Source organism: Zea mays, chromosome 5 (assembly GCF_902167145.1).
Source record: "Zea mays cultivar B73 chromosome 5, Zm-B73-REFERENCE-NAM-5.0, whole genome shotgun sequence".
In the NCBI taxonomy this organism is placed as follows: domain Eukaryota; kingdom Viridiplantae; phylum Streptophyta; class Magnoliopsida; order Poales; family Poaceae; genus Zea; species Zea mays.
Window position 1 is genome coordinate 32,644,880 of NC_050100.1, and position 27,194 is coordinate 32,672,073.

General features: G+C 45.0%; 1 protein-coding gene across 1 annotated transcript; it reads left to right on the forward strand.

Annotated features, from left to right (window-relative positions):
• The first annotated feature begins 3,425 nt into the window (after positions 1-3,425).
• Positions 3,426-10,017, forward strand: LOC100272640 (Ras-related protein RABC2a). Its single transcript, NM_001156564.2, has 6 exons — positions 3,426-3,869; positions 6,518-6,586; positions 7,369-7,434; positions 8,264-8,385; positions 8,623-8,751; positions 9,728-10,017. Exons 1-6 carry the CDS (start codon positions 3,722-3,724, stop codon positions 9,839-9,841), a joined length of 648 nt encoding a protein of 215 aa, NP_001150036.1. The 5' UTR covers positions 3,426-3,721; the 3' UTR covers positions 9,842-10,017.
• Positions 10,018-27,194: the final 17,177 nt, after the last annotated feature.

A 27,194-nucleotide genomic window follows, 5' to 3' on the forward strand; every position in this document is an offset into this window, starting at 1 on the left:
TCACTTCGCCCCTCCAATGACTGACCTGACAGGAAAACAGTGCCGCCTGCCCTGCTCCGACTGCTGTGCCACCCGCCAGGGTGAGGCTGACAGCAGCCGAGTCCAGCCTCAGGCGCCATAGGAAGCTCCGCCTCGCCCGACCCCGGGGCTCGGCCCCCGCCTCGACCTCGGAAGACGGTCTCCGCCTCGCCCGACCCCAGGGCTCGGACTCAACCTCGACCTCGGAAGACGGTCTCCGCCTCACCCGACCCCAGGGCTCGGACTCAACCTCGACCTCGGAGGAGTCACCGCCTCGCCCGACCTTGGGCTCGGACCGACCACGTTACAGGGGGGTACATCATTACCCTACCCCTAGCTAGCTCAGGCTATGTGGAACAAGACCGGCGTCCCATATGGCTCGCCCCGGTAAACAAGTAATGATGGCACCCCGCGTGCTCCCATGACGACGGCGGTTCTCAGCCCCCTACGGAAGCAAGGAGACGTCAGCAAGGACCCGACAGCCCCGACAGCTGTGCTTCTACAGGGCTCAAGCGCTCCTCCGACGGCCACGACATCACATGCACATGGCACTAACACCTCTCCGACAGCCACATCGGCATGTACATAGGGCTCTGGCTCCTCTCTGCCAGACACGTTAGCATATCGCTACACCCCCCATTGTACATCTGGGCCCTCTCCTTACATCTATAAAAGGAAGGTCCAGGGCCCTCGTACGAGGAGGTGGCCGCGCGGGAGGACGGGCTGACGGATAGGCTCTCTCTCTCTCCCCCTCGCGAACGCTTGTAACCCCCTACTGCAAGCGCATCCACCCTGGGCACAGGACAACACGAAGCCACGGTTTCCCCCCCTCCTTGTGTTCCGTCTCGCGCCGACCCATCTGGGCTGGGGCACGCAATGACAATTTACTCGTCGGTCCAGGGACCCCCCGGGGTCGAAACGTCGACAAGCAGGGACATCGCACGCCTCACTAGCAGTAGCAGTGGGCCCACCATATTCGCCGAAGCAATCCAACATGCCATGAGCGCTAGCTTGCTCAGCCTAGGGGTGGGCACTTTTTACCATAAACCGAAAAACGAACCAAAATTTTGTTTTTTCGATAGTTCAATTCAGTTTTAAGTTTTGCATCTGCGGAGTTCGGTGTTCAGTATCGTAATCGGTTTTCATCGTATACCAAACCGAAATACCAAAAAATCAAATTACCAAACTTTATCAATTATGAAATTGGACTCTTTGATTACGTGAACTAAATGTGGGATGCAATGAAATTGTCATTCACTTTATTTATATGTGATGTGTGATGTATCTCTAAATCCTTGTACATATATAATTTTTACTTTTTTAAAATTGTGTGTAATCTATCATGTAAACTTGTTGTATGCACTGTCTTGTAACCAACTTTGGTCTTCAGTTTTTACTGAAAAACCGAAGTATAAAACCGAAACCAAACTCCTTGGTTTTTCATTTCCTAGTAAACCGATCGATTCCTAATGTTTATAAAACCGAAGTTTTTAAATCTTAAAAACCGAACTAAAGTATTTTTTTAAAACCAAATACCCACCCCTAGCTTAGTCGCAACCATGGGCTACATCCGCTGCCACATCGGGAGAATCGACGCCCCGCCAAGCACACCGAGGAAGGCATCGATCTTGCCGTCCGCGGCACCGACGGGGGAGGCGGTGTCGAGGCTTTGTCCTCTGCCATAGCGAAAACGAGTGTGGAATAGGGTTGGGCCATCGACACAAAGGCCTGCAGCGAGGCAGAGGGAAAATATGTAGCGCTGAGGAGTAGCACGAAGCTGCCACTAGGCCTGGAAAAAAGCTCGAGGCTCGCGAGCCGACTCAGGCTCGATCAGGCTCGGCTCGGTGAGGCTCGCGAGCCTAAACGAGCCCGAGCCGAGTCTAATTCCACGACTCGCTACACTAACGAGCCGAGCCGAGCCGGCTCGAGGCTCGGCCCAAACTACTACAGCTATCACTTGTCAGTTGTCAGTTTGTTTACTATTTCCAGTCATCTAGATCCAATGACAGTGTGTTGTTTTGGTCACAACTCACAAGGAACTAGAGTGCAAGGACATAATTTTTTATTACAGGGAACATATTGTGCTTCAAATTTGAGCTAATGACTGTAATTACTGTTGTTAAGTACTTGAGTGTACAGGCTTGCGGGCCGAGCCGAACCGAGCCTCATTACCGAGCTCACGAAGTGACCGAGCCGAGCCTGACTTGTCTCTCTATTCCACCGAGCCTCACCGAGCCGAGCCGAGTCTGGCTCGGCTCGGCTCGTTTGCAGCCCTAGCTGCCACCAATGATAAAGATGAAGCTGACGATGAGGAGGAACGACCCACAAGACCATAAGACGTGGAGGCGACGACCAACTACACGGGAGGACGAGTGTATAGCATGCCATCAAAACCATAGAGACGATCCCTCTTAAAAGGGACATGAGTAGAGAGAACCGTCACAGTATTTAGAGATCTACTGTCACCGCTAAGAGCATCTCCAACAATATATCAAATTGGTGCCTTAAATTGAAATATGAAGCTTTACGCAGGAAAAATTATTCCAATAGTGTCTCATTTCATAAAATTTGGTCAAAAAATTATAGGACACCCTCTCATGTGACTCAAATATACAACACTATAGTGAACTGCTTTATAATTTAGATTTGAAGCTTTACTGTTGAAGCGGAATGTTTTGTTGGTGCTCTAAATTCTATAAAATATATTTATTTTTAAATTATATATATTTTTATAGATTACGTTTGGGAGATGCTCTAACTATGGACGAAGAGAGAAACGCTGCAATAAGCCTTGTCAACAGCCACATCACACGGATATTTTATGCTCTTGCCGTCTCTAACACCAAACCGAGTCAATGCCGTTGCGTATACACAGTCGCGAAAATCGTATCCAATGCGCCGATAACAACTGACAGATACAAGTATTATTGAATGCATATGTACGCACACCATCAGTATCCGCTACCGCTAGGGACCTTGAGACCGCACGCAGAGCGTCGCAGTCACGCGCGCGACGACATGTGCTGGAGGCATACGCGTCCAGTTGTCTCGTATGATTAGCATGCGTCGTGGCAGTACTAGAGTTTCTGAAATCGTGTCGCTGTCAGTAGGTGACCGGCGCATGCTACGTACCTCCTCGGATCCTACTGCAAATGTCCCCTGGTCGTCCACACAAAAACCGTAGTGTACTGGAGTAGCGTAGCGAACTAGTCATCATCACTGGTCGTACCGTACGCTGGGCCGCTAGCCGATGCGCACCGCGGCACCGGCACGGTAAACTCGAGTGCCTGACGCGACCGAGACGGCCGAAACACCACGCCAGTTCGCAGCCCAAAACGAGCGGAAACAACCACCAAAAAAACCCGCACTGCTCCAGCCGCGATGGAACAGTCCCAGACGAAACAAGCCTGGTGGTAGTGGGTACCTTGCCGTTGCCGGCCTGGCCGGCTGGCCCTCGTGTGCGTTCCTCGCTCGATCTCCCTCCTTCGGTCAAAAGCCAACATGACAACACACGAGTCTGGGTAGCTGTCCCCCGCGCGGCTCGCCCCCTCGCTCCTCGGCGCCGCTGCCGGCCCGCGCCTGCGCCTGCGGCTCGCGCCCTCTATACCTCCGCCCGCCCGTCCCCCTCGTGCCGCTCTGCCTGCCCCCCGCATTCCGCGCCGCCTCGCCACCGAACTGGGAGGAATCTGCGGGGAAGGGGGATATGGGGTCGCCGGGTGCGGGGAGCAGCGGCGGCCACGAGTGCTCCTTCAAGTTCCTCCTCATCGGGGACTCGGGCGTCGGCAAGAGCAGCCTCCTCGTCAGCTTCGTCGCCGCCTCCTACCTCGACGGCGACATCGCCCCCACCATCGGTACGCCATCCATCGCCACGCCACGCCACGCCACGCCTCTGCCGCGCTCCGCGCTCCGCTCCCTCGCTCGCTGCTTCTCGCCGTACCACCACGCCGGGCCCGCGTCGATTTTTTATAATCGATTCCGATCGCACCACTAGAGCTTCGGCGTACGCTCCTAGCAGTGGGGGCATCACCACTAGGATTCCGAGCGGACGAAGCCATCTGTGGACGCAGAAATCAAGGTGGCCTGCCCCTCGCACCAGGAAGATGGCGCGTTCAACCTTCCTCTGTTGTGTCATCGCCACCACCCGCACGGGAGAAAATTGGAAACCAGCCTCAATTATTGCCTCCTCTTCTTTTTTTTTCATTCCCAGTCCACTATCTGCAGCTCTATTAATTACTCCGTGGTGGGCGATGTACAAGTCGTGCGTGCCGATTCTTGTGTCAGCGTCGGATTGACTAGGAGTCTGAAGTAGGTGGCGGATTAAGGGCACGAGACACGGCCAAGTTTAGTGAGCAAAGCTTCCACCATTTTTAATGTCGGAGCTAGCTTCTGCTTTTGCTTGTACCGGGAGTTACTACAATGCTTGCACCTTTCTTCCTATCAATGAGGGGACCTGGAAAATTTTGCTGATGCTGTCACTGCTTTACCTTGCACAAGGTTGTGCACAGGTGGTTAAGTTAGCTTGGATAACTAGTTTACGATTATACATGCCTGAAAGTGAACATGAACTAGCAGCTAGGGAGGAGGTGGTTGGTTCTAAGGTTCAGGATGAGCTGTGAACATGAACTAGCAGCGAGGGAGGAGGTGGTTGGTTCTAAGGTTCAGGATGAGCTGTGAACATGAACTAGCAGCGAGGGAGGAGGTGGTTGGTCTTAAGGTTGAGGATGAGTTGTGATCATTGGATTTAGATTAGATAGATGGTATATTTATTGCCTGAAAATAAAGCAAAAAAACAAGACACCTGTGATTTAGCAATTCTCGTACAATACTAGGGTAGCAAAGGTACGTGAAGAAGGATTGTTAAGGGGACATAGAGTGAGTCCTGACACCGTAGAGTACGTCTACGAGGTCATGAGTCATGATATCACAAGCCTAATGCACAAGGATTTTTATAGAAGTCCGAGCCGCAATGTGTGTAATACTCTACGCCCTCTACTCCTCTTGTTGATCATGTATCTCTGTGTGGTGTGTCCAAGATTACAAGGAAGGGGGAGGAACTACATGCTTTGAGAATTGTAGGCTAAGATAAGCTAAACTAACTCCTCTCGGCTCTCGCTGGTTTGGACGGGTTGCTTTCAAGGTTGTTGTCTTGAGTTTGGTCTTGCGAATCTAAATTGAATGTTGTTCTACCACCTCTTTATAGATCAAAGGAGTGGTAGTGTTACAAGTATATACTTCTTTTGGCCTTGGCTTGTCGTAGAGCCAACCACTCGTGTCATGTCATGAGATCGTATGTCATATTACGGTAGGTGTTCTCCGATGTAATCATGTTGTTATTCTTTTGGCGCATTAATGCCCCTCGTACCTTTTAGTATAAGCACAACCTTTCATACTGTAATGTGTTGGTAACAAGGATTCTCCCAATCTTCGGACAGGCGAGCTCTTCTGCCCAGATGCAACATGTATGTATGCATGCATACATGTATGTATGTTAAACTATGTGTGCATAGCTGCGCTAGCTAGGGTTAGGGCATGCCTCAGGTGCCCCAGGGGCATAGAGCGTCAGGTACCTCGGCACGTGAGGGCCCCCGGGGGCTTAGGTAGTCAGATGCCTGGCGACGCGAGAGGCCCCAGGGGTATAGACCGTCGGGTTCCTTGGGATGCGAGCGGCCCTAGGGCCTTAGACAGTCATATGCCCCAGGGCGTGAGGGGCCCTGGAGGCTTAGGTCGTTAGATGCTCTAGGGCATGAGGGGTTTCGGGGGGCATACTTTTGTATGTCACGTTATTCAGTCTAACAGGTTTAGCCAGGAGTATCCTTGTATGAAATGGGGTTAGTGTCAGAGTTCTTTTTCTGATCAAGGGCAAGAGAGGCCCCCTGGTCATGGGCCTTGAGAGTGATGTTCCCTCTACCATGGACCCAGAAGTCAGTCCCTTGGGTAGGGTCTTTGAGCGAGTCAAGGCAGCAGTCGGGGGTATGTCTTTCCTCAGATGCTGACAACCATTATGATGGTTAGATTGCCTCCCTGATCCCACTTTTGCGTCCCTAGTGCTATGCTGTACCACTAAACTTTAAGTCCCTGACCCCACTTTCCCTTTCCTAATGCTATATTGTACCACTAAACTTTAAGACAACAATGGTGTTTTGTTTGCAAATAAAAAATTAGAAGGGTAATCATAATATTTCAAAATAAGTGGCCATCCTGCATAGGCTTGAAGGTATAATATCCTGAAAATAGCATATACCCTTATACGAGAAGACCTAATCGTGCACAAATCTCCAAATAAAATTTGTTATTCTTATTTCCTGGCAGCCTGCTGTTTCAGAAAATATCAACTACAGTATTTTAGTTTATATGCTATCCACTGAGGATGGTTGCCAGTTATATTTTTCCTCCAGGATTTCAGTTTGGTACTTCATCATTTTTCTGTATTGCATGCTTCTGGTGTGACACTTTTATCTAATTAAATGGCATATGTCTGAATTGTGTTCCCTGTTGCCAGGTGTGGATTTTAAAATCAAGTTCCTTACAGTTGGTGGAAAGAAACTAAAGTTGACAATATGGGATACTGGTAAGTACTTGGATTATGCAAAAATATCATTTACTGTTTGTTATTATATCTCTGATTATTGATGGGAATACACAATGCTAGCAAGGATGTTCTGCATGTAATTTGGTATCTGCATCAGACCTTATTGGACATTCCAACGTTTGCTGCTAAATGCTTCTATTTCTACTCATTTTAGAATTCATCCTTCTCTTCTCTCAGTATTGTAAGTGGTTTGAGAATCAAGGTTTGCTTTTCAGCTAATATGTTTGGTTTCTTCTTCCATGCCTATCCTTACATTACATCATGGCTATTGGGGGTTTCTTATTCAAAAATTTTAGCTCCACCTTGCTGTTTTGAGCCTAAAATATTTGGCCACTTTCGCCATGCTAGCCCTCACATCTCTAAAGTCATTGTGACCCTAGGGTCCATTAATATTAAAAGTTTTGTTGTTTAGCTCCACCAACTCCTTTTGCCCAAAGGTATCTCATTGCTTCACCATGTCATCTCTGTTTAGTACTGCTAGAACTTGAATGTTTCTAAGTTACCTATTAACAGCATAAATTATGTTACATTGGTTTCTGATATTTTCAACATTCCAAAAAACTTGGAGGCCTTTGTGTCCTTTTTGTTTATGTTTCTTTCCGGGTTGTCTCTCTCAAGAGCTTGTGGTTGTCCTGTAGCCTGTTGAGGCGTGTCTGCCATCGAGGCAAAACCTTCTGCTGTGTTTTTTCTTACTTCAATGCAAGGCAGATATCCTGCCACTTCATTTCAAATAAATAAATAAATACATACAATGCTTGCAGCTGGCCAGGAGAGGTTTAGGACAATTACTAGTTCTTACTACAGAGGTGCTCAGGGAATTATTCTAGGTAAGACAATATTTTTACTACGAATTGTCTGCTTAAATATATTGATTGTCACCTTGTTGGATTATGGAAATATGCCATAGAATGGTATAAGTTGATCTATTTGGTCACTAAATCAGAGATCTCCATAAGCTTGGATATCTGATGTTGCGATATCTTGGTCTATTTTTATATTGAGGGTTCTACATGTAGCGCCAATGTGTCCCTTGCAGTCTTTCCAAGTCAATGATATATCTTGACTTACGGGTGAATGTTGGTTATAGATTACTGTCTATGAACTCATCATATTTGTGAATAAAGGGATTCACAGCAGTGAGGTCACCTCCATGTTTTGTAAATATTAGTCAACATGTATATTCATGTAAAAACTTTTCAAAGAAACATTGTATTTTTATTTGGAAACCATATCCTTATCTTTGTCATTTTCCAACATTTTATGATTTGGATCTCTGACTTTGGATGATAATTCCAAATGGTTGCATCGCATCCCATGGACAATTTAGTTGCTGAATTTACGGAATCTGAATACCTCTTATGATTAATTTTAGTGGTTAATAGTCTAGAGATTTTTTGGATGTTTGGTCCAGAGTCTTATTTTTATGTTTTAGTTATTGCATTTTACATGAATCCTCTCCGCATTTACGGGGGAAGGCTTCCTCGGTTTATCTCTTCCCTAGACCCGTCACGTGGGAGCCACCTGCCCCTTATGCCTTGGTTGATGATGTCGAGATGCATCATGATAACATCTAATGGAATTTCAATCCGACCCTTCTTCTTGTTCTTTTCGTACTTGGATTATTTAAGGTCTAATGACTTTATATTTCACTCCTAGTATATGATGTCACAAAGAGAGAAAGTTTCTCAAATTTGGCTGATGTTTGGACTAAGGAAATAGAAGCAAACTCAACAAACAAAGACTGCATAAAAATGCTTGTTGGAAACAAAGTTGACAAGGTACCATCTCTGCCAGAAACTTGATTGTTATTTCTTTCCTGAAACATTGTGTCTCATCTAAGAATTTCTTAATACCTTTTGTTACTACATAAGTGGCACTTATACATTCTTTACTCTTTTAATTCTTTTAACCCCTAACATTCTGAAGTTCTAAAAAGTAAAACTGATGGGTTCCTTAGGGGAGAATAACTACAGTTCCTACTTCCTATATCTGATTTTGATGTCCTCATCTTGTAGGATGATGAAAGAATGGTCACAAAAGAGGAAGGTCTTGCTTTTGCTGAAGAATATGGATGTCTGTTTCTTGAGAGCAGTGCAAAAACACGAGAAAACGTTGAGAAATGTTTTGAGGAACTTGCATTGAAGGTATGTTTGGAGAAACATGTTAAGCACCGTAATGTTATCCACTTAAAACCCTTCTTTCTTTTAGGGCTTGTTCATTTGAGTGTCAATCCATGTGGATTAGACGGGATTGAGTGAGTTTAAATCCATAGTAAGTTAAAACCATTCTTAAAATTTTCCAATCCCTTCCAATCCATGTGGTGTGGGATGGACACATGGATTGGAAGGGATCAACGGTATAGCCTACCAACTGTAACCGGAAGGTCTCGGGTTCGAGCCTAGCCTCTACATATTATGCGAGTAAGGTTTGACGCTTAAAGATACCCTTCCCCTGACCCCGCATAGTGCGGGAAGCCTACGGCACCGGGTATTGCCCTTTTCCAATCCATGTGGATGGGAATAACCGAACAAGACCTTAAGGGGTCGGGGTGGGGGGAGGTGGTTATAGCCAGGGATTGGGTCGGGAGCCCTGCCTAGATATGCCCCCCTATGGGCATATTTGGGAGCAAGGAAAATGGAAAATGCAAAATCCCTATGAAAATCAAGTGGAAAGTGCTTGCCGATGCTTTGCACAATTGCAATTATAAGTGGACCTATGAAAATCCCTATGGGCATATTTTACGCTTGCCGATGCTTTGCACAATTGCACATTTGGCGAGGTGTATTGAAGAAAGTGCAAAATCCCTATGAAAATCAAGTGGAAATTTTCCTGCATGTTAGCAAAAGGGTCTCTAGCCGAGTTGGTTAGGTGGTATGAGTAACACTTCTCGGGTTGAGTTTTTTAGTGATTAAAAAAAATTCCTTGTCTTCTCGTCCTACGTGAGAAAATATAATGCTGTGGGGGGCGGTCTTTACCCCCACAGGTTGAGTTTTTTAGTGATATACAATAAACGTGGATGTTGCTGTTCCAATGAGATTAATTCATTAAATGATCAATACAAGTAGATGTTTTGTTCTTTACTGCCAGAAACTAACTCAGGATCTTGCTGTTATCATGCAGATTCTTGAGGTGCCTAGTCTCCTAGAGGAAGGGTCTTCTTCGGTTGTCAAGAGGAACATCCTGAAACAGAAGCAGGAAAGTGATGCAAAGAACGGTAGTGGATGCTGTCAATAGATGTATGTGCTGATCCACACCACACGGTTGGCTTTCTTCGTGTGAGCTGCCCTGATTGTCTGCTGTACATGTTCTTGTGAGTAAGAAGGGCGAGCATAATTGATTTGTACAAAGGACATGTCAGTTTGGTGTCATAGTTTTCCTCATCTCCAGTTTAGTATAGCAATTTTGTTGTCGCCCTAGCAATGGTAATATGGAATCCTCTCTCTACAGTATTGCTATCTGGCCGGCTGGCCCTTAGAAACCGGGACCGTGGAACTTGTTCACATTCCTCGTTCCAGAAATGTTCGTTCTGTTCCAAAAACGTGGGAACAATTTTGTTTCCGTAGTGTTAAAATCTTGTTTAAGGATTAGTTTGGCAACTTCATTTTTTCATGGGATTTCTAATTTTCCTTGAAAAAATGGACAAAAAAATGGACTAATTTCCTTGAGAAAATAGAGTTTCCAAACTAGCCTTAAGTATGTATGTTCCTATCCTCGACCTTAGGAAAGCATTAGGCCTCTTGAAAGCATCTAGGCCCCTGGTTGGTTTTAGTGATTAATGACAACGTAATATTATGTGTGACTAACGTGTGTTTTGCAGAGACAAATGGTAAGTTAGGTCGCATGACAGGTAGAAGTACTACAACGGTGAAAACAATCCCGGAGATAAGAACTCGAAGCGACGGCTAAAACGACGGAACAAAAGGTGAAGGTCTACGGAGTCCGAGTGTCAAGGAGATGTGGACACTCGCGATTTAGTTAGGTCTTTTATTCTCTTTTAGCCGTACTATAAAGAGGGGTTGTCGATGAGTAGTTTCATCAAGAGAGTTCTAGTGTAGTGTTGGTGCACAATCACACTCATATACAGTGCTAGGTGTCACTCTAGAACTCACACACAAGTTAGAGCGAAAACTGATTTGAAAATCAACTGAAAAACAAGAGTTAGGGTTTCTGGCTTTGGGGCACCGGACTGTCCGGTGTGCACCGGACTGTCCGGTGCACCCTCTGCCAGGTGGGGCCAGGCTGGTCCACGGCAGACTCTCCCCTTCGCAAAAACCCGAGAGCGCAGCTTTCAGAGTTGAATTTTAGTGGCACACCGGACACCGCACCGGACTGTCCGGTGTGCACCGGACAATGGACTGTTCACTGTCCGGTGCGCCATGAGTCCAACGGCTCTCTGTCAGAACTAGCCGTTGGAAACGACCGTTGACGCACCGGTGGCGCACCGTTGGCGCACCGGTGGCGCACCGGACTGTCCGGTGCGCCATCGCGAAGTGAATTGCCTGTAACGGCTAGTTGGTGGGTGAGGGCTATTTATACCCCCTCCACCCACCATATTCAATGTCTTGCACTCCACATTTATTCCAGCACATTGCTAGAGCATTGCAAGCACCAAAAGCCTAGTAAGGAGATTAGAGAATCATAATCCGCGCTTGTTCCTCATTAGCGCTAGTGAGAGCCACCTAGAGCACACACCACTTGCATTAGGCTTCTCTTGGTCAAGCGAAAGTCTACGGCTTGTTACTCTTGGTGATCGGCATCACCTAGACGGCTTGGTGGCGTTGGGAGCTCGGTGATCACCGTGAAGATCTTGTTGGTGACCCGACTCAAGTTTGTAAGCGGTCTCGAGGGATCCACCGCGCCGGAGTGGCAAAGGATCATCTCGTAGTGAGCACTTGGTTCTTGCGAGGACCAAGGGGGAGCGATACCCTTGCGCGGGTGCTCCAACGAGGACTAGTGGAGAGTGCCGACTCTTCGATACCTCGGGAAAAAATTGGAGGAGTCTTCTAAACTTTGCTTTACATTCCGCACTTAATTCAAGCACTTTACATTGTGTATTTGTTTAGCAAGTATTTGAAGTATTATCTTAGCTTTGTTACATTTCTAGTATTATATTCTTAGTGCTAGTTGTTGTGGTGAAGTTGGGCTCTTGTTTAGCTCTTGCTTAGGTTTTAATTAGTGTTGATTTTTAGAGAAGCCCAATTCACCCCCCCTCTTGGGCATCGTGATCCTTTCAATTGGTATCGGAGCCTTGTTGCTCATAGATTAGCTTAACCGCTAGAGTTACGATGTCCGGTGGGGATGGACCTCCTCCCGTTTTTGATGGTGACGATTTTCCTTATTGGAAAATTCGTATGGAAGCATACTTAGAGGCTATAGACATTGGTGTCTATAAAGCCGTCACACAAGGGTTTCCCCAACCTAGAGATCCCACAAATCTTGTAGGTGATGAGTTCAATTATGAGAAATGGAATGCGAAGGCCAAAAACACCCTTTTTAGAGGTCTTTGCAAAGATGTGTTCAATAGAGTACGAAATCATAAAAATGCTCATGATTTGTGGATGGACATTTGTGCTCTACACGAAGGAACTAGAAGTGAACGTGAGGAAAGATATCACATAGCCATGCGAAAGTTAAATTCTTTTGAAATGCTTACTAATGAAAATGCAAACGCTATGTACTCACGACTTAATATTCTTGTAGAGGAAGTCAATGGATTGGGGCTTACTCAAATCTCACAACCGGATGTTGTGAGGAAGATTCTCAGTGTCCTCCCAATAGACAAATATGGACACATTGTCACTGTGCTACATCAAATGGATCTTTCAGTTACCACACCTACACAAATTTTGGGAAAGATCAATGCCCATGAAATGTACATGCACATCAACGACAAAGAAGAATCATCTTCCAAAAGAAAGGATTTGGCTCTCAAAGCAAATCATGAAAGAAAAGGAAAAGCAAAAATACAAGTTGAGGAAGAGTCCTCAAGTGATGATGACCTTGATGCAAACATTGCCTTGATGGTAAGGAAGACCACCGAGATGTTGAAGAAGCTAAATAGAGAAGGCATCAAATTTGATTCAAGAAAGAAGAAGTTCTTTTCCAACAAAAGAAAGCCCATTTCTGAGATGGACTGCTACAACTGTGGTGAGCTTGGTCATCTTGCTCATCAATGCAACAAGCCCAAGAAGAACAAGTTCAAGGGCAAGAAGGAAGATGACAGCGATGATGAAAAGAAGGAAAAGAAATTCTTCAAGAGGAAGGATGGAAAGCAAAAGAGGTTTCACAAGAAGAAGAATGGAAAGGCATATATTGTTGGCGACTGGCTCACCGACATCGAATCATCAAGTGGGTCTTCTTCAAGTGAAGAAGAGAATGATGAAAAAGTTGCGGCCATCGCCGGGGATTTCTCTTCACCACCACCATCGCCATCATCCACTTCTCACCTATGCCTCATGGCTAGGGGTGAACGAAAGGTACAAAATGATATTAATATTGCTGATGATAGTGATAGTGATAGTGATAGTGATGAAGAATTTGCTTCACCTTCATATGATGAGTTAGCTGACTTACTTAAAGAATATACTCAAATCATTAGAAAGTCAAAAGCTAAATGTGATAGGTTGAAAAATGAAAATGAATCTTTAAATGCCAAGTATGACATAGTTATAAAGGCTAGTGATGAAATAAGAGAAGAAAATAAAACTATGTCATCAACTGTAAATGAGCTCACAAACTCCCTAAAAGATGCTAAGGAAAAATATGACAAATTAAATGAAGCTAATAGGGAGTTGCAAAATAGACTAGTAAAGATCAAGGAAGACTATACTCAAATTAAATTTGATCATGACAATCTTCTTGTTGAAAATGAACTTTTATCTTGCAAAACACATGAGGCTATTAACCCTGTTGTTAAGCTTGATGTAGCAACCTCATGTGATGATTTGATTCAAGAAGAGCAAACTAGTCTACATGCTGAATTGACTGAAAAAGTTGAAGTCCTGACTTTAGACAACCAAAAATTGAAGAATTACTTGACTGATGCAACTACTAGAGGAAAAGTGGCTATTGAGAACAATGATTTCAACAATGAGTTGGCAGTGGATAATCAAAGGCTTAAGAATGAGGTCAAGAAACTAAAAAGTGAAAATGAACATCTTGCAACAAGTGTGCAAAAGTTCAACAAGGGTCAATACCTCCAAAATGAGCTACTTATGAACACTGTTATGAAAAATAACAAGAGTGGTATTGGATACAATGCTTTTGTGCAAAAGAAAGCTATCACTCAATACAAGCCAAAGCAGACTCACAAGCCTATCAAATGCTTTGAGTGTGGAAATGAAGGTCATTTTGCCCACAACTGTAAAGCTAAACCACCAACTCCCTTGCCTAAGCACTCAAGACCATTTGCTTTCAATGCTCACTATGTTCTAAGAAAGGTTGCAAATGGAAAGATTAAGGTTACATTCCTAGGTCCACCAAATAAGAGTAGACCTAGACAAATCTAGGTGGCAAAGTCCTTAATTGAGAGAGTCACTGGTCCTATGCAATATAGGGCCCTCAAAACTCAAGCTTGAATTGTCTGTGAATGTAGGTGAACTACAAGACCGGTGGGAGCCATTGGGTTATTGACAGTGGATGCACACAACATATGACAGGCAACCCACGGATGTTCACCTCACTAGATGAGAATGTTGATGGTCAAGATAAAATCACATTTGGAGACAACTCAAAAGGAAAAGTGCAAGGACTTGGCAAGGTGGCAATCTCAAATGACTTATCAATATCAAATGTTCTCTTAGTTGCACCCTTGAGCTTCAATTTATTATCAGTGGGACAACTCTGTGATCTTGGACTTCAATGCTTATTCACTCCATCAGAGGTTATTGTAACAAAAATGAATGATGAATCAATGGTATTCAAGGGATTTAGATACAACAACCTCTACTCAGTGGATTTCACTTCAGAAGATGCAGACTTAAGAACTTGCCTCTTCACCAAAGCTTCTCTTGGATGGCTTTGGCATAGGAGACTTGCACATGTTGGAATGAGCACACTCAAGAAGGTATTAAAGAAAGATATGGTTAGAGGATTAAAGGATGTGGTGTTTGAAAAAGACAAGCCATGCAGTGCATGTCAAGCTGGAAAGCAAGTTGCTAATACACATCCCACTAAAGCTTTCATGTCAACATCAAGGCCACTGGAACTACTTCATATGGATTTATTTGGACCTACAAATTATGTCAGTGCCGGTGGCAACCTCTACTGTCTAGTGATTGTTGATGATTTCTCAAGATACACTTGGGTGTTCTTTCTCCATGACAAATCTGAAGTTGCATCTATATTCAAGAAGTTTGCCAAGAAAGCACAAAATGAATTTGATTGCAAGATTAAGAAGATTAGAAGTGACAATGGCAAAGAATTTGACAACACCAACATTCATGAGTACTGTGATGAAATTGGGATCAAGCATGAAGTATCTGCCACATATACACCTCAACAAAATGGAGTTGTTGAAAGGAAAAATAGGACCTTGATCACCCTTGCAAGAACAATGATTGATGAGTATAACACACCGGAGAGGTTTTGGGCCGAAGCTGTCAACACTGCTTGTTATGCATCAAACAGGCTATTTCCTCACCGGCTACTTGCGAAGACTCCTTATGAACTGCTAAATGGGAAAAAGCCAGACGTCTCTTTCTTCCGGGTATTTGGGTGCAAATGCTACATCTACAAGAAACGGCATCACCTAGGGAAGTTTCAAAGACGTTGTGATATTGGTTTTCTTTTGGGTTATTCATTAAAGTCCAAAGCATATCGAGTATTCAACCATGCCACTGACGTGGTAGAAGAAACATATGATGTGGAATTTGATGAGACTAATGGCTCCCAAGGAGCACTTGAAAATCTTGATGATGTAGGTGATGAGCCACTTAGGGAAGCAATGAAGAACATGCCTATTGGAGCTATCAAACCAAAAGAAGATGAAGAAGAGGTGAAAATCATTGACAGGCCTTCTTCATCAAATGTACCACAAGATGATGAAAAAGATGAGAGGCATGCAAATGAAGATACATTTGTCTCTCATGAACAAGCAAGGGTACAAGCCGAAGATGTTGATGCTCTAGGATCTTCTTCCCAAGTGGTTGACAGGAGAAACTCATCACTACTTCAAGCTCATCCTCAAAACCAAATCATCGGGAGTCCTTCACAAGGGGTTATTACTCGATCACATAGACATGCTACTTTTATTGAACATCACTCTTTTGTTTCTTGTGTTGAGCCTACTTGTATAGATGAGGCACTACAGGATCCGGACTGGGTGAATGCCATGCATGAAGAACTTAACAACTTCACCCGTAACGAAGTTTGGACCCTGGAGAAGCCCCCACAAGATGCAAGAATCATTGGAACAAAGTGTGTGTTCAGAAACAAACAAGATGATCAAGGTGTGATTGTAAGAAACAAGGCAAGACTTGTCGCAAAGGGATTCTCTCAAGTTGAAGGCTTAGATTTTGGAGAGACCTTTGCACCGGTTGCTCGACTGGAAGCCATCCGTATCCTACTTGCATATGCATCATGCTATGATATAAAACTTTATCAAATGGATGTAAAAAGTGCATTTTTAAATGGCTTCATAAATGAACTTGTATATGTTGAGCAACCGCCTGGATTTGAAGACCCTAGATATCCTAACCATGCTTACAGGTTGTCCAAGGCGCTTTATGGGCTAAAGCAAGCTCCAAGGGCTTGGTATGAGCGTCTTCGCGACTTCCTCATCGAAAAGGGCTTCAAGATCGGGACCGTCGACACAACTCTCTTCACAAAGAAACATAACGGTGATATTTTCATTTGTCAAGTATATGTTGATGATATAATCTTTGGCTCGACAAATGACTATCATTGCAAGGAATTTGGTGAGTTGATGTCGAAGGAATTCGAGATGTCAATGATTGGTGAGCTAACATACTTCCTCGGCTTTCAAGTCAAGCAAATGAAAGATGGTAACTTTCTCTCACAAGAGAAGTATACCAAAGACTTGTTGAAAAGATTCAACATGGAGAAGTGCAAACCAATCAAGACCCCCATGCCTACAAATGGACATCTCGACTTAGATGAGGGAGGTAACCCGGTTAATCAAACTCTCTACCGTTCTATGATTGGTAGTTTATTATACCTTACCGCATCTAGGCCCGATATTATGTTTAGTGTCTGCATGTGTGCTAGATTTCAATCTAATCCTAAGAAAGCTCACCTTCGCGCTGTTAAGAGAATTCTTAGGTATCTCAGGCACACCACAAGCGTTGGTCTGTGGTATCCCAAAGGAGCTACTTTTGATTTAATTGGCTATTCCGATTCGGATTATGCCGGTTGCAAAATTGATAGGAAAAGTACTTCTGGGGGATGCCATCTGCTTGGTAGATCACTAGTTTCATGGACATCCAAAAAGCAAAATAGTGTTGCCTTGTCAACCGCCGAAGCGGAATACATTGCCGCAGGTGCTTGTTGTACACAGATTTTATATATGAAACAAACTCTTCTAGACTATGGCGTAGTTCTAGAAAAGGTACCTTTGTTGTGTGATAATGAGAGTGCTGTTAAAATTGCTAATAATCCTGTACAACACTCTCGCACCAAGCACATTGATATCCGTCATCACTTCCTTAGAGATCATGTTGCTAAAGGAGATATCATTTTAGAAGGAGTGAAGTCGGAAGATCAATTAGCGGATATTTTCACTAAGCCACTTGATAAGACCCGCTTTTGCATGTTGAGAAATGAACTAAATATTCTTGATCTCAGAAATTTTATGTAAAATGTCAAATGGTGTTGTCAAGCTTGCATTGCATGTTTAAATTCCTTGTATTGCATCTAGGACTTGTCTAACCTAGTTGAGATAACCGCCAACAAAGCGAGTGAAAAAGCTTAACTCGGGTCAAACCTGACAAGTCTTAGTTTTAAGCTTTTAGCACTTAAATTCTTACTTTTTATGCGATTATTGGTTCTTGAAATATGCATGAGGTACTACACTTAGGGGGAGTATTCAAAACTCAAATCACTCATGAAAACCCCTTAGTGCAAACCAAAATGCAAATTTCACCATTTGCCTATTTTCTCTAAAAATTATCTAGCCTATGGCGAAATATTTTGAAAAATATATGAGGGTGCCAATACCTGTCCCAACAAGTGTTATTTTGTGTGATTATAAGTTGGGATTTGGTTTGGTTGGGAGTTAGATAGAAAAATTCAAAATTTTCAATCTTCCCTCTGTCTGGGCTCACCGGACAGTCCGGTGTGCACCGGACACTGCACTGTGCAATGTCCGGTGCACCGGCTGCCGCGCGCTATAAATCCATTTTCCTGTGCGCTGTCCGGTGGTTCACCGGACAGCTACTGTGCGCTGTCCGGTGTGCACCGGACAGGCACTGTAGACTGTCCGGTGCGCCCATATCGCGTTTTAAAAAAAGGCCTCCAGCCCGACCGAGCCAGAGGCTCCTTTATTTCCCAGCCAGCACCTCTTTCTCTCTGTCCCGCGGCGCCCCTCTGGCGATTCCCAGCCCCGCCGGCGACCTCCTCTCTCCGGCCACCGTCTTCCTGTGCTCCGGCGACCTGGTGCTCTCGTGTTCCTCTCCGGTGAGCAGCTCTTGCTCACTCTCACTCCCTCTCAGTTCCCTGCTGTGTTGTGTATGCACCTTTTCCACCTTTTGCAAATTCTTCAAATTCCTGTGAAATCTTGTGAATCCAGTTGGTGGAATGCATTCAATTATCCCTATTGTGTATCCCTGCAGGCTCTTGGCTCCTTCGGGAGGGTTTTCACTCCTCATATGGCCATTTCTCTGAAACCCTAATATCACGCCCACCACGTGTTCGGTAAAATGCCCAAACCAGCCAAAAATGCTCCAATTGAACCCAAATTTTTCAGGCACCTTCACAACACTTCCAGTAACCTACTTGCCAAATTTCACGCCAATCCGAGATTCCAGGCTTAAATTTCACCAAATTTCTCGTTTAGAGCGATCGTTTCCGAGCCGAGTGCCCAAATTCCTTTTTTCTTCGCCTAAATTCAAACCAAGCACACACTTCACTCATATTCACCTATATAAACCTACTCGTGAAGTATCGGCTCATTCCCATATCGTTTCGTGCCTCAATTCGAATTCCAAACCTCCTATGGCACTAATTATCCTTCAAACGTCGTTTTCACGTCGTTTGACTTCTCGATCGTCCCATCTCGTGTTTTCTGTGCCATATCTCTCTGTGTATGTATTTATTCACATTTCATATGCTTATGACTATGTGACTAATACGTGCTCACCTCTTCTGTCATTTCAGTGACCTTGATTGACCGTGTGCTGTCTCCCGTCCTGCCTGGATCGTCACCTCTCGTGTGAGCTTTCCAGGTAGACATCTCATTCTTTGCTGTATCTATCGGTCACTTTTGCTCTGTGCTTAGTCACTCTCTCTCATTTGCAGACATCAGATCAGGATGCCGCGCACGAAGAATGCGTCGGCGCCAGGGGGTGGCGATGATGAGGATCCTCGTCGCCCCTTCAGGCAGGTCAAGGGCAAGACTGTTTACTTGGAGCAGCAGGAAGGCCGCAAGAAGCGGCGTACGGACAGAGAAGCCCGTGCAGCGGCAGCAGCTGCAGCAGCCGCTGCACAGGCCGCACTTGGAGATCAGCCGCAGACTCCATCCGATCAGATTGCATTCCGTGCTCGTCGTCTCACCTCCCGGCCTCGCTCCTCCTCTCACACCTCCGCTTCCACTCCGCCACCCACTCTGCCTGCTCCCGTCACTCCTATTGCTCCATCCACCTCCACAGCCATACCCACTACCTCCTCTACGCCAGCTTCCACTGCTTCCCCTGCTCCCGCTCCTGCTTCAGCTCCTCCTGTCCCTCCACCTCGATTCCGGGAGCGTGATGAGACTGAGGTCCGTCCTCTGGTTTTGGATCCTCGTCTGTTTGATCTTCAGCGTGCTACTGCGGCACGGGTACGTCGGTTCAGGTACGTACCCGTGGAGTCTTGGCTACCAGCTCAGAGAGACCCAGCAGCAGGTGATCTTTTTAGCACACGGATTCAGGAGTCATTCTTCAGAGCTCAGATGTCTGTTCAGATAGCTCTGCGAGTGCACCGGCTTTTGGATCTTCCAGCTTTTCTGCTTGCAGCCGGTGCTGACTCTGAGGCGCATCTCACCTATCTGCCTGGCCTTCAGACCCTTCTGACTATCAGCGGCAGATATGTTGAGGAGTGGGTCCGAGTCTTCTACGCCTCTGTTTGGATTGACCCGGATCATCACTGGATGAGGTTCCGCTTTGAGCGAGAGGATGTCACCATTACTGCCAGTCAGATCCGTCAGCTCTTTGGATTCCCAGAGTCGACGACTCGCCTTCACAGCCTCTGCTACGGCTCTTCTGACCCTCCTCGTCGCCCTCACGGCGGTGTGGCTCCAGGGACAGCTCACGTTGCGGCTCTGTTCCGCCCGCCTTTCACAGATGGGTCGCGACGTTCACCGGCAGACTTTACTACAGCAGCAAAGTACTTATATGAGCTCATCAGACGGACACTTCTGCCGAGGATGGGATACAGGGAGGCTACCACTCATATTCAGCTTTGGCTCCTTGGTGCCCTGGTCTCCCACTCTGAGTTTGACGTTGTGGACTTCCTGATTTGTGAGATTAAGGACACCGTTCTGGATGGGATTCGTGCTCGTCGGCAGTTGCCTTATGCTCACTACTTGTGCCACAACTTTGCGCAGCTGATTCAGCCCCCTCGATTTCAGAGCACCCTTGAGGCCTCTCGCCTTGTTTTTGGATCCTATCGTCCGGCTCCTGAGATTCCTGCGGCAGCTTCTGCTTCTGTGTTTGAGTCTCAGGCCGAGGATGCAGCTCTTCAACAGTTTGACACTCAGGGTACAGCAGCTGCTGATGATGATGATGATGATGATTTTGGGGTTCCTCCTCCGCCTCCTATGCCTCCACGCTCACATGATCATGAGGCTGGGAGTTCTCGTGCTGCCCTTGCTCCTCCTCCGGCTATGGACCCTGCTCTTGCGACGATTCTGGCCAACCTGGCAGCCGAGCAGGCCCGGTTATCCGAGACGATGCTCTCGATGTTTCAGAGCATGCAGGACAGGCAGGATGCACTTCAGCAGCAGCTACTTCAGGATCGGGCTGAGAGTAGGGCATTCATGGCCCTTATGCTTCAGCATTCTGGTATCTCAGCACCTCCGGTTCAGTCTGCTCCACCTCCTCCGCTTCACGCTCCAGTGGTGCCATCGATTTTGTCAGGACCCCCTGTTGGTACCTCTCCGCTCCGGCCGGTCACTTTTGCGTTCACCTCTCCGGTTCTCAGTTCTGTCTGTCCGCAGCCGCCAGTGCCACCAGCATCTGCTGTTACCACTACCGCTGTGGCAGTATCTGTGACCGCTTCTATTCCGATAGCTCCTGCAGCGCGGCCTCAGTCCGAGTCAGTACCAGCTCCAGCTTCTACCGCAGATCCTGGATCCGAGACTGACTCTGACCCTCCGCCGGCGTTCGCTCTGCTACCTCGACCACGACCGGATGCGCCCCCGCCGCCTCCTCCTGCTTCAGATGTTTAGGTTCAGGTCCCTTTTGGTGTTTGACGCCAAAGGGGGAGAGATATGAGTTGTGAGAGCTAGGGGGAGTTAGAGAGTTAGTAGAGAGTCAGAGTCATTTTGATGTAATATATGTGCTTGCTACTCTCTGTACTAGCTTGATGTTTTTGGCTCACAAACTCGTCATATACTCTCGTTGCGTATGATTGACTGTGTGTATTATGTTTTCACCTTATATTTTATCACCAGTCTTCTAGCTCTTGTTTCATTAATTTAACTTCACTTTTATATGAACAAGAATCTTATGATGTGTATGCGCTCACTCTTATTATTATGGTACACATTCTTTCTGTCAAAGATTACTGAGTATAACTAACCATTCTTTCTATTGACAGAATCTTCAAAACAAACTACTCTCACAAAACTTGTAGGGTTGTCATCAATCACCAAAAAGGGGGAGATTGAAAGCATCTAGGCCCCTGGTTGGTTTTAGTGATTAATGACAACGTAATATTATGTGTGACTAACGTGTGTTTTGCAGAGACAAATGGTAAGTTAGGTCGCATGACAGGTAGAAGTACTACAACGGTGAAAACAATCCCGGAGATAAGAACTCGAAGCGACGGCTAAAACGACGGAACAAAAGGTGAAGGTCTACGGAGTCCGAGTGTCAAGGAGATGTGGACACTCGCGATTTAGTTAGGTCTTTTATTCTCTTTTAGCCGTACTATAAAGAGGGGTTGTCGATGAGTAGTTTGACCAAGAGAGTTCTAGTGTAGTGTTGGTGCATAATCACACTCATATACAGTGCTAGGTGTCACTCTAGAACTCACACACAAGTTAGAGCGAAAACCGATTTGAAAATCAACTGAAAAACAAGAGTTAGGGTTTCTGGCTTTGGGGCACCGGACTGTCCGGTGTGCACCGGACTGTCCGGTGCACCCTCTGCCAGGTGGGGCCAGGCTGGTCCACGGCAGAGTCTCTCCCCTTCGCAGAAACCCGAGAGCGCAGCTTTCAGAGTTGAATTTTAGTGGCACACCGGACACCGCACCGGACTGTCCGGTGTGCACCGGACAGTGGACTGTTCACTGTCCGGTGCGCCATGAGTCCAATGGCTCTCTGTCAGAACTAGCCGTTGGAAACGACCGTTGGCGCACCGGTGGCGCACCGGACTGTCCGGTGCGCCATCGCACAGTGAATTGCCTGTAACGGCTAGTTGGTGGGTGAGGGCTATTTATACCCCCTCCACCCACCATATTCAATGTCTTGCACTCCACATTTATTCCAGCACATTGCTAGAGCATTGCAAGCACCAAAAGCCTAGTAAGGAGATTAGAGAATCATAATCCGCGCTTGTTCCTCATTAGCGCTAGTGAGAGCCACCTAGAGCACACACCACTTGCATTAGGCTTCTCTTGGTCAAGCGAAAGTCTACGGCTTGTTACTCTTGGTGATCGGCATCACCTAGACGGCTTGGTAGCGTTGGGAGCTCGGTGATCACCGTGAAGATCTTGTTGGTGACCCGACTCAAGTTTGTAAGCGGTCTCGAGGGATCCACCGCGCCGGAGTGGCAAAGGATCATCTCGTAGTGAGCACTTGGTTCTTGCGAGGACCAAGGGGGAGCGATACCCTTGCGCGGGTGCTCCAACGAGGACTAGTGGAGAGTGCCGACTCTTCGATACCTCGGGAAAAAATTGGAGGAGTCTTCTAAACTTTGCTTTACATTCCGCACTTAATTCAAGCACTTTACATTGTGTATTTGTTTAGCAAGTATTTGAAGTATTATCTTAGCTTTGTTACATTTCTAGTATTATATTCTTAGTGCTAGTTGTTGGGGTGAAGTTGGGCTCTTGTTTAGCTCTTGCTTAGGTTTTAATTAGTGTTGATTTTTAGAGAAGCCCAATTCACCCCCCCTCTTGGGCATCGTGATCCTTTCACCTCTAATTCGCTTTTAACGATTAAAGATGACATCATCATACCCCTTAGTCACAACCTCTCTCTTGCTACGCTTAGTGGAGTGATTACAAATCGCTAATTGTATGGTCAAGGACTCAATTAGTGCTTAAGTAGTGTTTATCCACTTTTCTCATTAGTTTTGGAAAATTTAGTTTAAAACTTTTTGTGCTTCTCTAGGTCTCAAACATTAGTTTTCCTCTTCATATGTACCTTAATAGAATGACACTAGTGAACGCAAAAATGGAACCCTTGTTGAGATGGCTAGAACGATGCTCGATGAGCATAGGACTTCTAGAAAGTTTTGGCCTAAAGCGATTAACATAACTTGTCATATGTTCAATCATATTTTTCTCCGAGCTTTCTCAAACAAAACTTGTTATAAGTTGCAATTTGCACGATCACCCAAGGCAAGCCATTTTATGGTGTTTGGTTGTAAGTGTTTTGTGCTCAAACATGGAAACTTGGATAAATTTGAGTCACATTCTTCTGATGAAATTATTCCTGGTTATGCCTTAAGTTCTCAAGCTTATTGTATACTTAACCTTAAAACTAACTCTACTGCGGAGACTTGTGAGAAGACATTCGATGAGATTATGCCTTGTACAACCCCTGTTTTTGAGCATGCATATCATGGTGAAAGGGAAATGTGGTTTAACTCATTTCTAGATTTGTTTTAGTGCTTGATGACCATTACCACCATTTGAGCTAACTAGTTTGCTAAGTATACTTTAGAAAATATGAACTTCTAGTAGTTCAGCAGCTTGGATAAGTTTCAAACACCCATATGAACATAATTGAACAAACTAGAAAGGTCGGGAAGCTCAGGTTTGAGTTTCGACACTTTTGGAGCTAAGTTTGAGCCAGTTTTGGAATATGAGTTAGAAGAATCAAAACAATCAATTACCATGTTTGTCTAAGTCACAGGAATGCCCTCAAAGATAACCGAACCAAATTGAAAAGGAATTGCCCATGTAAGGAAAATGCACCCGACCTATTTGACAAAGTGATTTTGGTATTTGATGATCAACATAATCGATGAACTAATATTTTGCTAGCCTTTGTGTTTTATAGTTCATAGGATGCAAACTGGACTGGACTGAGGCTCTGAGGATGCAACACTACAAAAGAAGACCTAAAAGACACTTAGAGGACTTTCAAATACTCAACACAAGTCCAAGACACAAGATCAAAAGAGCCCATGCAAAGAAGATTGAAGAATAAGAAGATGAACTGAATTTGAGTGTACTAGACTGGGTGAGTGCTCGTCGGACCAATTTGCTAGAGAGCCCTTATTGGGTTTTCGGTGACCTAGTGCATCAGATCGTGTAGGTGTGCATCAGACCGGGTCCAACGGTCGGTAACGACTAGTCGGCCAATGGTCAAATGACATGGCGAGCACCAAACCGTGCGAGTGGCACAACAGACCGATACTGTAGCAGACAGAAGCCAACAACTAGCTGACGTGGAGGCACCGTACTCGCGGTCCGGTGGTGCACCAGAACAGTCCGGTGTGGCGCAGAACAACAGGATTCCTCCAACGGCTACATTTGGACGGGGCTCTATATATACCCCCTTGGTCGGCCATTTGAACATGTGGAGAGCTCAAGAAGTTTGCCTAAGTGTAGAGACACACCCCGAATAGTTCAAACACCCAAGTGGTTTATAGAATCACTCGGTGATTAGCGTAGGTGCTTTCCAAAGTGCTTAAGTTAGTTAGACTGCGCTTGCGCTTGCTCTAGGTTGTTCCTAGTTAGTCGAGTGAGTTTAGAAAAACCCACCAAACCCCTCGACCCTTGTGCGAGCCGTTGTAATTGTACCGAGTGAGGCGACGTCTTTCGGGACCACACCAATCGCGATTGTGGTATGGTCACCACCGTGTACCAGACAGAACGAGGCCCGCGATGTTTCGGCCAGAAACACGATAGTGAAGACGACATGGAGCATCTGATAGGAGACCGGAAGCAGAGCACCACTTGCACGTGAAGAAGGCTCGCGACTCTCCCGGTTCGTGACCCTCGTGTGAGCTTCCCTTTGTGTAGGGGCACCAACGAGGATTAGTCAGAACCTTGTGCGGTTCTGGACACCTCGGTAAAAATACCGATCCGTCCATGGGAGTTTGCAATCTCTACCTTTACTCTTTAGCTTCCACATTTACTTTAAGTACTTAAGTTTCAATCTCTCTATTTCTAGTTTAGAATATTTAGGATTGGAACTTAGGTTGCATAACTCTTTTGTAGTAGAGATAACAACACTTAGACAAAACCTAGTTTGCACATTCTTGTTTAGTTATTTGCATAGGTTTTGTTTAGGAGAATTATTTGTGGCCTAGATTAGCGAGATTTTTAGAAGTCCTGATTCACCCCCTCTTAAGTGTTCATGTTCCTTTCAATTGGTATCAAAGCTTAGTTTAGCTCATTTGGAACATTTTAGCTTCACTGCTAATTGAGTCGATGCTTTTTAGAGGAATGGATGGATACCCATAGGCCACCACACTTCAACGACACTAATTTCCCTTATTATAGCGCTAGAATGGCTTGCTACCTAGAAACGACTGATCTAGGTGTTTGGAGAGTTACTCACGACGGGATTAAACCACCTAACAATCCCAAAAAGATCACCGTGGGTGACGAAAAAGAAATTCATTTGAATGCTAGAGCTAAAAATTGCTTGTAAGAATCTCTTAGCATGGAAATTTCAATCAAGTATTTACTTTGAAAATTGCTAATGAGATTTGGCTAAAATTGCATGAGCTCCATGACGACACATCCAATGTTCGTGAGCAAAAACATTATCTAGTCTTGAATGAGTATAATTCTTTTACAATGAAATAAAATGAGATTTTTATAGATATATATTCTTGTTTGAATCTTATCATTAACGAGCTTAATTCTATTGAAATTAATAAGCTAGGTGATGCAAACATTGTGAGGAAGATCATCTCCCTTCTACCACAACAACAATATGGGAGCATCATCACCATCCTTCACAACTTAGAGGACTTGAGCCAAATGACCTCGATGCTCGTAATCGGAAATATTATGGCATTTGAGATGTCATGGAAGATGGGTCAAGAGGAGGCCACTTCTTCAACGCCGTATGCTTTAACATGTGATGAGCACAAAAAGATGAAAGACACAAAGAAGGTTGAAAGCTCAAGTTGCTCAAGTGAAGAAGAAGAGGAATATGAAGATGATGATGATGATGATGATCAAGCGTCCACATCATCCTTTAAAGACGAAGAAACAAACTGACATGTCAAAAAGACAATGAGGATGATTCACAAGATTAATCTAATGGGTGACCACTATACGTCGAGGATCTTCTCTTTTACATTGACAAGAGAGGATGCTTCACATGTGGGGAGAAGGGTCACTTCCAGGACAATTGCCCGAATACGATCGAACCCAAGAAGAGGAGGAGCAAAGGCAAGGCGCTCACAAGTGTCAAAACTTGGGATGATTCTTCAAGTAAAAGATGAACTTCTAAGAAGCCACAACCATCGCTCTTCATCACACTCTTCACGCTCATCACACAAATGCCTTATGGCAAGAGGTAACACAAGTATCCCATCCTCTAGTGATAGTGATAATGAAGATAAGCCCTCCGTAGGTGAACTTGCGCATGTCATTAATTTTTTTGAGGATATTTGCACTAAACAAAAAGCTCAATTAAAATGTTTAAATTTAAGTTGCATAGCTCTCAAAATGACTATAAATGTTTGCTAGAAAAAATTGAAACATTTGCAAATTTTAATTGTGTGCTAACAACTAAAATTGAGCAACTAGAGTCAAAAGCTCCATCCTCAACTACCTATGATTGCCTAGTTAAAAAGAATAAAAAACTTAAGGCTAAGTTAGCTATCTCTCAAGATGCTATTGAAAACTTGCTAGAGAAAATGGAAATTTTTAGCATATATAATAATGAGGTAACTACTAAGATAGAGAGCATCGGTAGCACCCTAGGAGCATATTTAGTTGAAATTCTTGAAATTATTAAAAATGATGCTTCTACTTCTTGCTCAAATTTAATTGATGTAAATTCTAACTCATGCAA